At 40.0% G+C, this 14,882-nt stretch overlaps 1 protein-coding gene across 4 annotated transcripts in view; it reads right to left on the bottom strand.

Moving 5' to 3' along the window:
• The window catches only part of gria4a (glutamate receptor, ionotropic, AMPA 4a), a 93,624-nt gene that overhangs the window by 76,718 nt on the left and 2,024 nt on the right, over window positions 1–14,882 (bottom strand). For all 4 annotated transcript variants that reach the window (XM_046388821.1, XM_046388818.1, XM_046388819.1 and 1 more), the window contains exon 2: window positions 13,763–13,921. In XM_046388821.1, the coding sequence (XP_046244777.1) occupies window positions 13,763–13,921 (159 nt within the window). The remainder of the gene's footprint in view (window positions 1–13,762; window positions 13,922–14,882) is intronic.

The raw sequence follows: 14,882 nt of genomic DNA, 5'->3' as shown, positions 1-14,882 counted from the left end.
GTGTGTGTGAGGAATAGAGCTTGTGGGAGAATCCTTGACGAGAGTCCAGGACGTGTGCATGTGTGTGGGTATGTGTGCGTGTGTGTGTGTAAATGTCTGTAGTTGTCTGAATGAGTGTGACACAGTGTTAAAGTGCATGAGCATTGGCTCAATACGATGCACAGTCTGTAAAACGCTGCCATAATGTCTGCATGTCTACAGCTGCATCACATTCATGCATCCTTGCTTGTCACCAACCACCATGAAGGTGATTCGATGTATATACACAAACATATCATAAAATGTAGATCTTCATAACAGCTGCCCTTCTCTTCTCCTTTTTCCTCTCAATCCTTCTCCTCCTCCTCTCTCACCCTCTCTTGGACCTCCCAGTCCCTCCTACAGCAGACACCAAACCGTTACTGACCCAAATCTTTCCTTTCAAGTTTCACCTACTGCCTTACAAACAGCAAACCCTGGCTGTGGGAAAGAAAGAAAGAAAGACTGCCATTCTTAATTTAACAGAGATAAGTAATGGGCTCTCTCTTGACACACACTCCCTCACACAGTCTGACATTTACCTATGGGACTCTATATGTGTGATTACTAAATGTGCTTTGACAGCTATTGCAGTCAACAGTTTCAGAGCGGAGTGTTTTCCTAAAGCTGCTCAGTCGCCAGACAGTAATAGCTGCTAATGAATGGTATTTAGCCACTTGAACTCAAATGCTGTATGTGCTGCAAACGAATGGATGAACACACACGAACACAACACACAGACACAAAACAATTCTAGAAATACAAATATGCATGTATGTTTTAATGATAATGTAAGCACTTACTGAGACAGTTGAGACACTGTTAACTTAATGTGGAGCAGACAGTGAGCAGTGCCCTCTGCCTTGAGAATTTTAGAGAGGGGGGAAAAAAAAACAACAGCAGTGGGGTCCTCCAGGCGGTTGGTGATCCCATTTATACGTACCTTCTGGTCACTCCTCTAACTAGGGGAGGGCCCCAGATGGGAAGCATTTGACCTTGTTTTGAACTTTTTCAGCACTGCCGAGAGGTAATGTGAATGCTCAGCTAGTTTACATTTCCCAACTCAATGCCTGTCTAAATGGAGTCATTGTCTGGGTACTGTTTTGATAGATCTTATAATGAGAAGAAACATGGCGTAACAAAGAGCTGTATTATCCTTGAGTGTTAACGCTGCCAAAGTCACTGCCTGTGGAGAAATACTTATATTAATAATGGGAATGATTTTAGTGAGGGTCACAGTAGGAAGTATGGTGATGGTTAACAACAGTTTCTCTTTTGGTGTCAAATTCATTATCAAAAGTTTTCATAGATGAGGCCATCAGAAAAAAAGAAACTTAAGTTCACTCTCCTTAACAACTCTCCTGCTACAACTGCAGTTAAAGTAGCAGTTCAACAGTTAAAGTGCTCTTTATTCAGTGTAATATTTTTTATGAATAATTAATTTTTTTTAATGATGTATTAAATGATCACAAGCATTTTAATGTTGTAACCGGTCGTGGTAGAGCAAATTATAATATAGTATATTTTGCATATAAAAATGTTCCTGCACTCTCATACAGATGTTTTCACTTATGTTACCTAATGAGACCTCTTCTCAGAACTGTCTGAGTGTGTATAAATCACATTTCATTTGGTTAATTTGATCTTTCACCCTTGTGTTGATTTTGCTCTACATGTTTGGTCAGGAAAGCATACCTCATATGACATAATGTATTTCCCAACAAAGTTCCAACATGAATACATAGATTCTTCTGGAAAAGTTTCTGTGCATTTTTACCCTTTCATGCAATAGTTATCAGAATCAGAATCAGAATCAGAATTCCTTTATTAATCCCTGGAGGGAAATTCTTGAAATAGTATAATAGTATAAATAGTATAATAATAATAATATAGTGAGGTCAGGCACTGATGTTGGAGGAAAAGGTCTGGCAAAGGTCTTACAGTCTTCTTCCATATCAAACTCATCCAATTTCAGTTCACTAGAAGTAAGGTGCCAAGTCCAGGCACTAACAATAGCCCCCAGAAATTGTGTCTGGATACCTTTGCTATATAGTATATGTGGTTCTTATAGTACAATGATGCTACAACCAAATGAGCTTAGAGGATATGATGGTTTGCTGTAGATAAACCTAACCGACAGTATATAAAGTAGCTACAATTAGCTCAGTATTTAATATCTACAGCAGTTAAGTAATTAAAATGATATAAATGATGCCTCAGAAGAAAGAGAGTCAGGAGTGTCTCAGCCAGGAAAAAAGAAAAAGAACTGCTGGACTGCTAGCTGGAAGAAAAACACACACTAGTCATAAAAATGAAAATAATGGAAAAACATCCTCTTAGCACACATACCGATTAGTTTGTGGATTATACTATTATACAGGGGATTTTTGCTTTTATACTTGTGAAGATGAGAAGGCAGACACTCAGGGGTAAAAATAGAAGCAAGGGAGTATCCATCCATCACTGTGACTGTCTGAAGGGCCAGATCGATTGTGTGTGTGTGTGTGTGTGTGTGTGTGTGTGTGTGTGCATGTGATTTGGTGCACTCCACTACCTCAGCAAGAAGAGCCAGAATGTGAGTGGGCAAACCGTGATGTGACTTTCAAAACACAGACACATACACACACACTTGCACTCTGTCCCTCTACCCCCCCCAACACACACACACACACACATGCATATAAACACACACAGGTAAACCTGCGAGCTTAACGAGGTAAATACCACTGCTGTCAGAAAGAAATTGACCTCTAAGACCAGTAAACACACAAACATACACAATACCCATCTTTCTGTCTAGCATAAAGGTTAGATGACTTGCTTCAACTGCACTGCTGAGTGTGTGTGTGTGAGTGTGCGTTTGTGTGTGTGCGCACATGCATATATGTGTGTCTCTGTGTTCACATGTGTTGGCCATGCTTGCCTCTTTTATGTGCATCTGCCCCCACGATAATCGTCTCAAAGCGCATAATTAATTATTTCCCTCTATTTCCATGAGAGCCTTTCTTTCTCTTCATATGAACCTTGCTCCCGCTCTGATCAGTTTAATAGCTTTTTTTGCTTCCTACTCTGTCTCTTCCTATTTGTAAGTGTGATGAATTACCTGCTGGTTACCTAGGAATCTATTACTCTTGCTGAATACCAATGGGCCATTAGGGATGAATTGGTTCAAGGCCAATGCTGGTTTTGAGGTGTGGAAGCATCTCAATGTTCCTGATGAGCAAACAGGTTTTAACCACTGCAGATTGACATGCGCACAAACATGTAGATGCTGTTTCTCCAGTTAGAGGCACAGAGGTCAACTTCAATAATACAACAATGAATGCACCGAGTCTTTGCATGTGTGTGTTTGTTTTATTCAATTTAATTTCATTTTTTTGTTGGGCTTTTTGTGTTCATTTGTCAGTGTTAGTGAATGTGCGGAGGTGTGTGCACACTGGTGTGCAGGTGTGGGTGTGTGTGTGTGTGTGTGTGTGTGTGTGTGCAAAAGGTCATGCCTCTCATCTCTAAGTGAGCCTCAGTGAGAAGGACTGAGTGGCAGCACTCATCAATATTAACTAATGCCCTTCCTTTCATCCACATCATAAATCCATGGAAACAAACACACACATGAGGGCTAGGGAACAAGTTCTTGTTGTTTGTGTATATGTGTTTGTGTGTGTGTGTGTGTGTGTGTGTGTGTGTGTGTATGTAGGTGTGAGAGAGAAAGAGAGAATGAGAACAAGCGACAGAAAGACAGACAGACTACATAGGGAGCCTCATGATTAAGAGGAAACGTCCAAATAAACAGTGTTGCAGTGAAACAGTGCGATTTCAAAATACATCATGTCCTGAAATCATTCATATTCACTGAGGATCCAAGTTCCAGTGTGGCAAATATGGACAAATAAAATGCGCAGGAGAGATAAGGAGAGAGAAAGAGAGAGAGAGAGAGCGAGAGAGGGAGGGAAATCAAAAGAAACACTGGGACAGATAAATACTGCAGGTGACAGATGTGATGACGTAGGCGTAGGTACAGTGTGTGCTTCAGCAACCAATGTGTCAGTTTTAGTTTAAAGAAATCCATTACATACAAATCACAGCTTTTGTCCCACGCCAAAAGCCACTTAACAGCTAATGAGTAATGAGACAGAGCAATGACAGACAGAGGTGGGTGTGCAAGAGAGACACAGGAAGGAAGGAAATACTGTAAGCGCAGTGGAAACTGACTGGTGAGCAAGACTCGAGGAAACTGAAGCTGAGAAATATAGAAAGGAGAAGCAGACAACTAAGACAAGAGGAAAGCATCGTGTTTGTGTTTGCGATTATGCACGAGTGCATTCCTGTGCTTCTAAGCGTTAAAAAAAGCAATTTGAGAGGGACAGAAGAGAAAGAGGAGAGGAGAAAGACTGGAAATGGAAATCCTTTGATCAGAACATGACAACAACAGCAGCTAAGCCGAGGGAGAGTGAAGAACAACAAAAAGACGTCACAGACAATTACTGCATACATGGCTCCATGCAGTATAAAGACCCCTGTGTTTTGCTAAGGCAATGGGTAACACTTAAAATCCGCTGTCATCTCTTCTCATGCTTTTCATCTTCCAAACGCCACAGCGTGAAAAACAAACACGGAGGAAACAATTTTTTTTTTTTTTTTCTGTTTACAGCGCAGCTATCATGCCCGGTGGGAAAACTGAAGTCTTAATGAAACACATTAGACAGACAGAAACAGTCAAGGCACTTATGGTGTGTATGTGTGTGTGTGTGTGTGTGTGTGTGTGTGTGTGAGTGTGTAGGTGTGGGTCAGCAAGTGGGTTAAAGAGACGCAGTCTGCCTTTTATCCCGGCGAAGTCAGATTACCTGCGGGGAATGTGACTATTCACTGAGACATACAGCATTGTCTAATAATGTTATTCATTGTTCATTAGTACTGGGCCTTCAACAAACACGCAAGAAAATACAGTGCTAACTTCGAATTCAGTAGGAACTGCTCCGTCCTTCTGATTGACGTTCCCTACAGCAATGTTTGTTACTTTCATATCACCAGGCCGACCCAGACAAAACACTGCAGCATGCTGTGGGAGAATTAAACTCAATCTGCTTCAGGCTCTGCAGTCTGTAAAAACCTGCAATAAGACTGTCTCACTCTACCTTAACTGGCTTCCAGGAACTGCAGACACACGAAGAGGAATTTCATTAATACGACTTTCAGGTCATCGTTATTATTTCTAAATGCATGTTTCACCGTTATTTTATTCTTATCACAAACCATGTTGTGTACCAATATTGCCTACTGACATCTTTAGTGTCAGAAAAAAATATTTCTGACATTAATGGTCTCCATAAACTCATTCACATTTTAGTACCATAGCTATGGATTTACCGCATAGTCAAAGTTCTGTTTCAAAGCCTTTCCTTTTCAAAATCAAAATCAAAATCAAAAAGTTTTCAGTGTTAGTAAGACAGAGTCATTTCTGTGCTGATTTCAGATTGCCTGAGTTTACATGAGGGATTCACAAGGAAATGCATGCGATCCAGTGTCATTTTACCTCACCTATAACAGTCCCATAGTTAACTGAGCTGTACTTAGTGCTGTATCATAAGTATTAGGTTAATGCTAATGTTAACAGAACGTTCAGCTGCATCTGCCTCACATTCAGAACATTACACTGATGACATAGTGTGGTAGCCACAGGGTATGCAATGAGTTTGTTAATGCTGTTAGTGCTAACTGTAGATCATTCATCACAAAAAATATTTTGTCAGTTATTGCAGGGGGAAATGGAACAATGCAAAGGAGAGACACTGAGCTGTTCCATAGCAAGGTAACCAAGTTTACTCTGTACTGAACCCTTTTGTTGTGGGGAAAACTACTACTGACACAGTGTACAGCATGAAACTGCAGCTCTTTCTGATTGTCTTCTTTATTAATAAAACAACATGTGTTTCTTAAGCTGCACTATGAGCAGATACACTCCTCTGTTTTAATTCTGACAAAATAGCTGCTTGAGGAACTTTTCCTGCGTTACCCTACACTTGTCATCTACACTGGTCTTAGAAACTGTCAAGAAGGGCTGCATATTTATTGTACATTTGACAATAAAGAATCAAATTCTACTGGGACCAATGCTACCTGTGCATCACAGTGTCGCCCTTTACTAGTCAGATGTTAAGTTCACTCCTTGGCTGTGGACTTCTTAGTGAAAGAAGTGAGCCAAACTGGGAAACAGTCTGTTTTATTGTATCACTAAGTGAAATCAGATAAACTGGAGCGAACGAGTGGATGCATCGTGACACACTGCATGGTCTAATATTATTGCTTGCTTTTTGGTCATTACTGAGGCTGAGAATAAAGTGATGCACAGAGCTATTCTTCAGGGAGCACTTACAACACACCACATAAGCCACCACGCAAGTGTGCACACACACACACATTTGGTTGTCACTGGTGATTATGATAAAATTAGAAAATGTGAATCTATTAGTGTGATGAGCACAAATGCATGTGTGCACAACGCTGTCGGTAGCTGTGAATTTTCAGATAGTGTCTGTTAAACAGACTGACCAAAACAGGAAATAATGAAGGATCAGCAAGACGATGAAAACCATCTACATGACAAGTGGGTCAGTTAAGCTCATATAATTCAACACTGTACATCAGGCATACAGTACCTACTTGGACAATTTTAATGACTTGCTTCAAGTGGAGGGTTGCAAGCTCCTCAAGCGCATAGCTGCTGAAATATACTAACACCGCTAATGAATACTTTTAAAAATACATGACCATTTACAAAGTGGTGTTCATTAATCTGATGTACAGATGTACAGTACAATCAGTACAAGATGTTCCTGTGCAGTCTCATTCCCATAAATTGTAACACAGTGACAGGGAATGAAACATAATCATTATACATAATCATTTTCCCTTTACAACTTCACCTTTATACTTGTGTATGAGAAAATACTGAAAAACAATGGCTGAAATTCATGACGCAGTTTAGCATGAAAAACCAGTACTTTTATACACAAACAAAAGAGTTGGTTAAAAACCACAATAGTCCTAAAATGCATTTAAAGAAAATTTACAGTTTTCTATATGTGTTCAAATATGGTCACTATATTTTTGCAATCAATGTTTGTTAGCACAGCAGGACAGTGCAGAAACAGTACTTTATCTGCATATTATTAGATTTCTAATTGTGTGTGTCTGACAATCTCCCTCAAAACCTGATATCTCCTTCCACAACCTCTCGTTTTTCGTTTACTAACCATATAGCTATCAGTGTCTTGTAGGAGGTAGATGAATTCTTATGAAATACTGTTAAGAATAAGACCACAGATATTTTGTGAAACTGGTGGTTCTCACTGCTAGCTTGCTGATGCAAATATATGCACATAGACCAACTGCAGGGATGATGTATGTTAAAATTACTTGACTGGATGAAGTAAGGACCATCTATGTGAAGAGGCAGCTTTAAACCTCTTGACCAGTAGAGCTACTGTCTGTAAAGCTTGCAGGCTCTGAACTTATGAAAGGCACTGAAAAATATCAACTGAGCTGCAGTTCATCCCTGAATATACTGTTGCTCTTCCCTACTGTTTCATTACCACTATTCCAGTGTCAACCTGACTTTAAATAGTATCATGTAAAGCATTTCAATTACACAGTTATTGCTAACAAAATAATGCACCAGTGAAGGCACCTGCAAATGGAAGATGTTTAAACTAATCCATTATTGCCGTGCTATTAGCACTGAACTTAATAATGTCTCTTGATGTCAGGAAAAGCATTTATGGGCCATCAGAGTCATCCAACACTTTCAGTATGACAGTAACATGAATACACGAAGGCTTGCTGCAATATAAATCTCCTTGCCTTGCTGGGTTTTCAGATATCTTTTCACTCTATTTCCCCCAGTGTGGCCATTAAGAAGACATATAACCATGCAAAACTTCACCAATGAAGGTGAGTACAGTGCTATTATTGAGCGTCTCAAATCATCTACATGGTGACAGAGCCATTTAATGAAATGAGTGAGCACAGAGAAGTGCTGTATGTGAGGAAGTTGGAAATATATGGACAGGTTGTCAAATCAATGTGTATATGTGTCACAGAGACTGACTGCAAAAACTTCAATTTCTGTGTGTGTGTAAGTGTGTGTATGTGTGGGTGAGTGTTACTGAATTGGTGTTCCAGGAATCTGTTTAATCAAAGCTCCAAGTGTGGACATGAATATACTCTTTGAAAGTGTGTGTTTGTGTGTGTGTCATCACCGTATTTACACCATACACCATTTACCAATTACCAACTAAGTTACCACACAGGCAGTTATTTTCCTGTTGACATAGGAATTAAGACCTTTAAGGGTGTGTTTCCACTTGGTATCTTTAAAGGTAAGGTTGGTAAAGGATTTTAGAAGCTTTTTTTTTGTTATATTACTTGAAAATCTCTTAACATGCCAGCAGCAATCAGTAAAGTGAATGCTGTGAAAAAAGGAAAAAATCCAGTGTCTGCAGCTGTCACAGGACAGAAACTTGTGGGGAAAACCACAAACTGACCAGGCACAATGTTTCATTTCATTTTTAGCCACAATAGCTCCAACATTTAGTTGCACCTTTGAGAAGGTGCACATCAGTTTAGCCTATGGCGTTGTAATAGCGAGCACATACACAAGCTCCTTAGTTACCCCACAAACCCCTTTAACACACTGTGATATATCCAGCTTTAACAACTCATGACCTGTTTCACTTCTGCATTAACAGTCATAATTGATGCCATTTAACATTTAACATCAGAAGACACCAGTATCTGAAAATGCAGTTATAGTTAGAGACCCTGTGCTTTGTTTTTATGAGACCGAACTCAGTCACAGAGTTTACACATTCAATCTAAATCACCTTGACTGACTCACACACTGATTGCCACCCAGTTACACTTTATCAACAATGCTTTCATGTGGCCTGGTCCTGGTCCCAATCCCGGAGAGTATGAAGATCACAGATTTATTCAGAGAGTGCTAACAGCTAGCACAAGAGCCAAGGTTACATTAGGTGATGTGTAAATATTTCATTAGAATATTATATTAATGCAAATACAATAATTAACCATGTGAGGAATGATAAGAAGGGAACTTTCCCAAGTCATGAGTGTACCATTTCTAATTCAGTAGTCTAATCACCTTTGCGCTTCTGAATGAATTAATTTCATCCTTAAATGACGACAAAACAAGACTGACACCTCAAGGAGATAGTGACTGCAACAGTTTGACTCAGTCAGGCTGCAAGGATAATCAGGTGCAGCCTGCATGTAAATGCAATCTGTGGCATCAGTCAATAATATATAAACAGTATTGATTTTCGAATGATTCACTATAGGCACAATCTACTGTATATTAACTCTAGATGACAAATTAGGATATGCCTCACTGTAATAATCAACCACCAAAACCACCATACCACACAACATCATCATTATTATTACTGCTGTAGAGAGCAGTTGGTATAGCGTAGAACATAAGAGAATTATTTGTCTTTTGTCTTCATTTTGGAAATACAGTGAATTAAAATAACAGTAATATGCCATCCCATATATAAGGAATGGCATTTACCGCCATAACAGCACATCATTCTGCCTCTCAGCTCTGACACCCCAAACCAGCCATAACCACCTCTTTGTTACAAATCCTTTCCTCTCCATTTCTTTCTCCTCCATCCCTAATTCACCTTATCTCTTTCTGTCTATCTTCATCACACTCTGTCTCAGCAGGCACACGCACAGTCGGTTCATATGTGCCAGTGCACCTCAGTGACACACAGGTTTGCACACACACATTCAGTATGGACAGAAATGCCACCACACACATACAGAGAGAGAGAGAGAGAGAGAGAGAGACGCACACACAGGCACACAATCACTGCAGCTTTTGGTCATGCTAATCCATGTGAATTATTTTCTATAAGCCAGTGAATAGAGATGCAGTGGTGAACCCTGTGGAATGGCGTGCATCTCTGGCTGAGGCACATCAAAAAGACACACACACATGCACACATATACACAAATGCAAACACAGCAAGGAGAAAGTCAGACACAAATACGCACCTAGACAGATATACTTGTCCAGATACCGCAAAAGAGACATGCACACAGGAATGCATGTGCACGTGGGAAACAACAAAGAAAGACTGACAACAGCAGAGGATGTGTGACCCTGGGACAAGAAAATGGGTTGTATTCCTTGGTGAATAGGGGAAACGATGGGGACCAGGGATTTTTATGATCCGTTCACGCTTCCTGAATACTAGAATAGAGAGGAACTAGCCAAGGTCAGAGAGAATTCCCTATTCTAATGCGGAGCGTTGCTCACCACCCGGAGCAAGAGTCAGGGATTAATTTAGAGATCCATTCACCACGCCTGCATGGAGGGGAGAAACGGCAAAACATGACGAAGACTAGAGAAGAGAAGAGAAGAGAAAATTTGGGGAGATGAGGAGACAAGGGGGTAACAGAGGAGAATGAGAGAGACAGAACAAGCGAGAAAGTAAGTGGGCAAGAGGGAGAGACAGAAAGAGGGACAGGAAGAGCGAGAAAAGTGGTTACGCTTGTTATGTGAAGCCTGCAGAGAGAGAGCAGACTGCTCACATAGAAGAGCTTCATTTTCCAAACACTCCTCCTCTTACGGCCCAATGCCTGTGTGTGTGAGTGTGTGTGTGTGTGTACATCTATGATAGAAAGGTAGAGCATAGACAATAGGTAGTGAAACTATCTCTGGAAAGAGAAATGCAAAGAGACATCCAAACAGGTAAGAAAGTTGGTAGCTAAGTCCACATGCATACCAAAGTAAATGAAATTAATATAAAATGCAAAAGACAAGAAACATATATCCTCTTAAAGTTGGGGTCATCAACTACATTGCCCAAGGGCCAGAATTTTTCAAGGCAGACAGTATGGGGACCAGACTTTCAAATAAACAAATAAATATATAAGGAGTTACCTCCTGTAGTGCAGCCAGCTCCAGAGAATGGCCATCCTGGGAGTGAACCGTTTGGTGGTGGGAGCACAGAGCAGAATGGAGTTGGAGAATAATCTAATTTTATTAGCTATGAACTACAGACTTTTTGCTCGTTGCCAAGGGTGGGCAAGCTAACTGACAAACTGGACCTTTTTCACTGATAAGTAACATTTGATGCACACATTTTCTGAATTCATTAATATATCTAGTAGGATTCAAAATGAAGTCCTCAGCCACACAGCATGAATTTGTTATAATTAAACCACCGGCAGGCCATTGGGGTTTCAGTGGACGTAGTGGACATAGGAGTAAAAGTACAAATAGAGAGCGAGGTTTCTGGAGGCTGCTGCAATGTATCTCAGTCAGTGGGGCTTCTGTGCATGCACATATAATGTAAAACACCTGCTAGATTGTTTTGTACCAAATCTTTGCCCCTCACTACACCTCTTTACTAATCACAAATACAATTCATATTCCTCCCCTTACATTAAACAAAAGCTACCTGATGCGTATTAAGTGTGTACCCTCCCACTCACATAGATAACAGAATAGTACCGTATTTGTGGGTGGGAGTAAGTAGATAGACTTAAGACTCAAGTGGTGCAACAATACAGGGGCTAAGAAACCGCATTACAAGGTTTTAATTTCTGATTCTATGTAATTTGTATTTGGTTGCATTTAAGTCCTATGATGATAATAATATTAATTTCAGGGATATAAAATGTGTAAACCTTTTTCACTCACAAGTAACACTAAACTAAACAATTGCAAGATGATATTCAAGCTCTTTCAGACTCTGAAGCACTTTTTTGAGAACAGGGTCTTTGCAGTTTTCAGTATCCTTGTTTGACATTGGAACAGCTTGTGTCAGTTTTCATTTACAACTAGGATGTATTTAAAGAATCTTGTTAAACAAAGTGATATAATATCATGAGGAGAAGTACTCCACTGTTGTATTGTACTGTATTGATTGTGTTCTCTGTGCCTATAGTTAACAGCCCCAGCAGTCAGTTTATTAAAGTTTAATGAGATAAGCAGGTTACAGATTACAGTACCATCACTTGAAAATTTCCCTAAAAGATGGATGCACCATATGAGTGTGTTTATGAGGGGATATGATATGATACCCTTGAGGGATATTTGGCTTGTGTAGACAGTGCGAAACACTGTGAACACCTTCGCATTTTACAGCAAGGAAAACAGACAGAAAATAAACTATTTATTCAGCGTAACTACCACACACTTCTCAGCCACACTGCTCTAATTTTTTTTATTTTGCTCTGAGTGCAAGTAAATAATCTAAAGTTATTCCAAAACCTAAATCACAAAGTCCAAAGTAATAATGTAACCATCATCATGTACTGACTCAATCAGCTTTCATCAAGAGGCAGATGAGCAAGAGGGTATCCTCTTGGGATTTGTTCCCATCTGAAAGGGGCAAACACTCACAAGCACACAGTGAGACACACCTAACACCATCAACACATCAAAGGCATTTAGATTAGTGTGGCACAAACCAAGTCATGTGGATACATGCAGAGGGCCACAGCAAAGCTCCACCACCGTAAGCAAACCCACCAAGTAAGTACATCTCATAGTCCTGACAGATCAGGTTTTTTGGTCTCGACAAAATATGATCGGATCAGTTTCAGCGAATTGCAATGCTTTCCACAGCTTGCTGGGCTAGTGGCAGCCCAATGGTCAGACTGAAGGGGTGATGATAAACTTCTTGCAGCAGCCAAATATGTTCGTATAGAAAAAAGTGTCAGAATGAATGTGAATAAATACACACTGTGGTGCAGAGAAGAACATGTCCAAACAGAGTCATTTAATGACCAACACCATGTGGTCAGTTCAACACTGTACGATCACATAAAAAAGCCAGAACCAATTCTAGTTGCAAAATTGCGTATGAAGAAGAATCTGCATTTACCATAAAAAAATTGTCATTTTTATCATGATAAAATGTTTGTTATTAAGCACACACAGACACCTGTACCATACAGAGTGGCTCTGAACTGTTGGCAGCTGCTGCCCTTCCACATAGCCTTGTTACCGCTGGCTTTCCCGTACAGACAAAACAAATCAGGCAAACAATCTCGCAGGCTTCCAGGTCAAGAGGGAGTGTGAAGGATTAGATCTCCACTCCCAATGAATAGACAGTGGTGCTGAAAGATTAGCTGTCATCCTTCAAACGATCAGAGAGGACACAAGCACCAACTGTTCCCCTTTGCTCTAAACACGAAGGAACCATTTTCATAACTGTCTGCAACTGTTCCGAGACTAATTTTATAGTTGCAATAAGCTATAATTGTGATGGGTGTTATTACCTTTTCCTGCAGATGGAACAGTGCAGAGTGAATAGACGCGAATAATATATAGAGAAGCGAAATTACAATTAAAAACCAGTATTGGCCGTAATTGGGAAAATTAACCACTGACATTGCCTAACAATGCCTTGCAGTAAGAAGTCTGTCTTGTATTTAGGATCATTAAGATTTACTTCAGTGACTAATATTAACATTTTCAAATAGACAGTTTGTTCACCAACGGTTACAAAAAAGCCAATTTTTAAACCACTTCCTCAAAGACCACTCAGCCACTGTATTGTGCATGACAAAGACAATGAAGTCACTATCTGATCCTTTAAACAACATAACCCCCTAATTAAACCAATCTTTATCCAATAGAATGAAAGCATAGAGACTGAAAAACATAGGCGAGTCACACACACATACACTTTTAAGTACTTACATGCATTGGTGACGGCAAAGCTGTTTGCAGTTTCTATATTGTCGACATGTGGGACCAGGTTAAAGGGAGCTTCCGTAGCATTCGGGCTGGTGTTGTGAAGGAAGATAGCTAGTCGAAACGCTGTATACTCCTGATCAGTATTCCTAATGAACAATCCACCTAGAGAGAGTGACAAAGAGAGAGGGCAGAGAGGGGAAGAACATGATGGAGAGGAAAGGAAGTGAGTTATTGTAGGCCAGAGAGGGGTCGGATGGAAGTGTGGTGAGAGAAAGAGAGAGACAGGAAGACAGAGAGTAATGTTGAGAAGGAAAGACAGATAGGGAGGGAGGGCAGAGAAAACAGAGGAGGGAAGAGAGAGAGAAGAAAGCCAAGATCTTCATTAGCTTTGTTATAAAAGGTAATTTGTCTTTCAGCACACCCTCACTCACAAACACGCACTGTAGTCATGAGTAAAAAGACACTTATGGGTACCCACACTTAGCATTTCATTGATGAAATCAGAGAAAGATGGAGGGGGAAAGAAGGGTGGAAGAGAAAAGAGAGACAACTAAGCTGACAGGAAGGCAGTCAAAGAGATAATGAGTTGGAGAGAACATAAAACAAAACCAGATCTGAAAGTGTCAGCTAAATAAAGGAGAAGCATGGGCTACGCTAAAAGAAAGGCAGAGGGAGATGAGAGCTAAGTGTCAGCTGGCCTTTAAAAATGAGAGTATCCCTCAATGTGGCCCATCTGAAAAAAGAATTAGAAGTGAGAGAAGTGATGGTAAGGAGCTGACAGCATAAGAAAACTTAAGGGGGAGAGGATTAATGTGAAAGCATATGGGAAAGAGAGAGATAAGAATCATCCTCTGTGTCTAATATGTACTTTACCTGAATAGAGACTGTTGTTTGGATGTATTGCCATGGATATCACTGATACACATGAGTTTGTTTTATTCATTCTTTAGATTATTTCTGCATTTCTTTACATAGTAGGTTGAACTTAATTGAAATGAACTGATGTAAAAACTGAATAAATGTCACTTAAGGTTTACTGAATCATATCGAACTGAATTTGATTACACTGGCCAATTGTGCAATGAGAGAGAGGGAGACAGAGAGAGAGAGAGAGAGAGAGAGA

This window comes from Scatophagus argus, chromosome 5 (assembly GCF_020382885.2).
Source record: "Scatophagus argus isolate fScaArg1 chromosome 5, fScaArg1.pri, whole genome shotgun sequence".
NCBI lineage: Eukaryota > Metazoa > Chordata > Actinopteri > Scatophagidae > Scatophagus > Scatophagus argus.
Note: the sequence above shows the minus strand (reverse complement) of the source record. Positions and strands in the feature narration are given on the sequence as shown.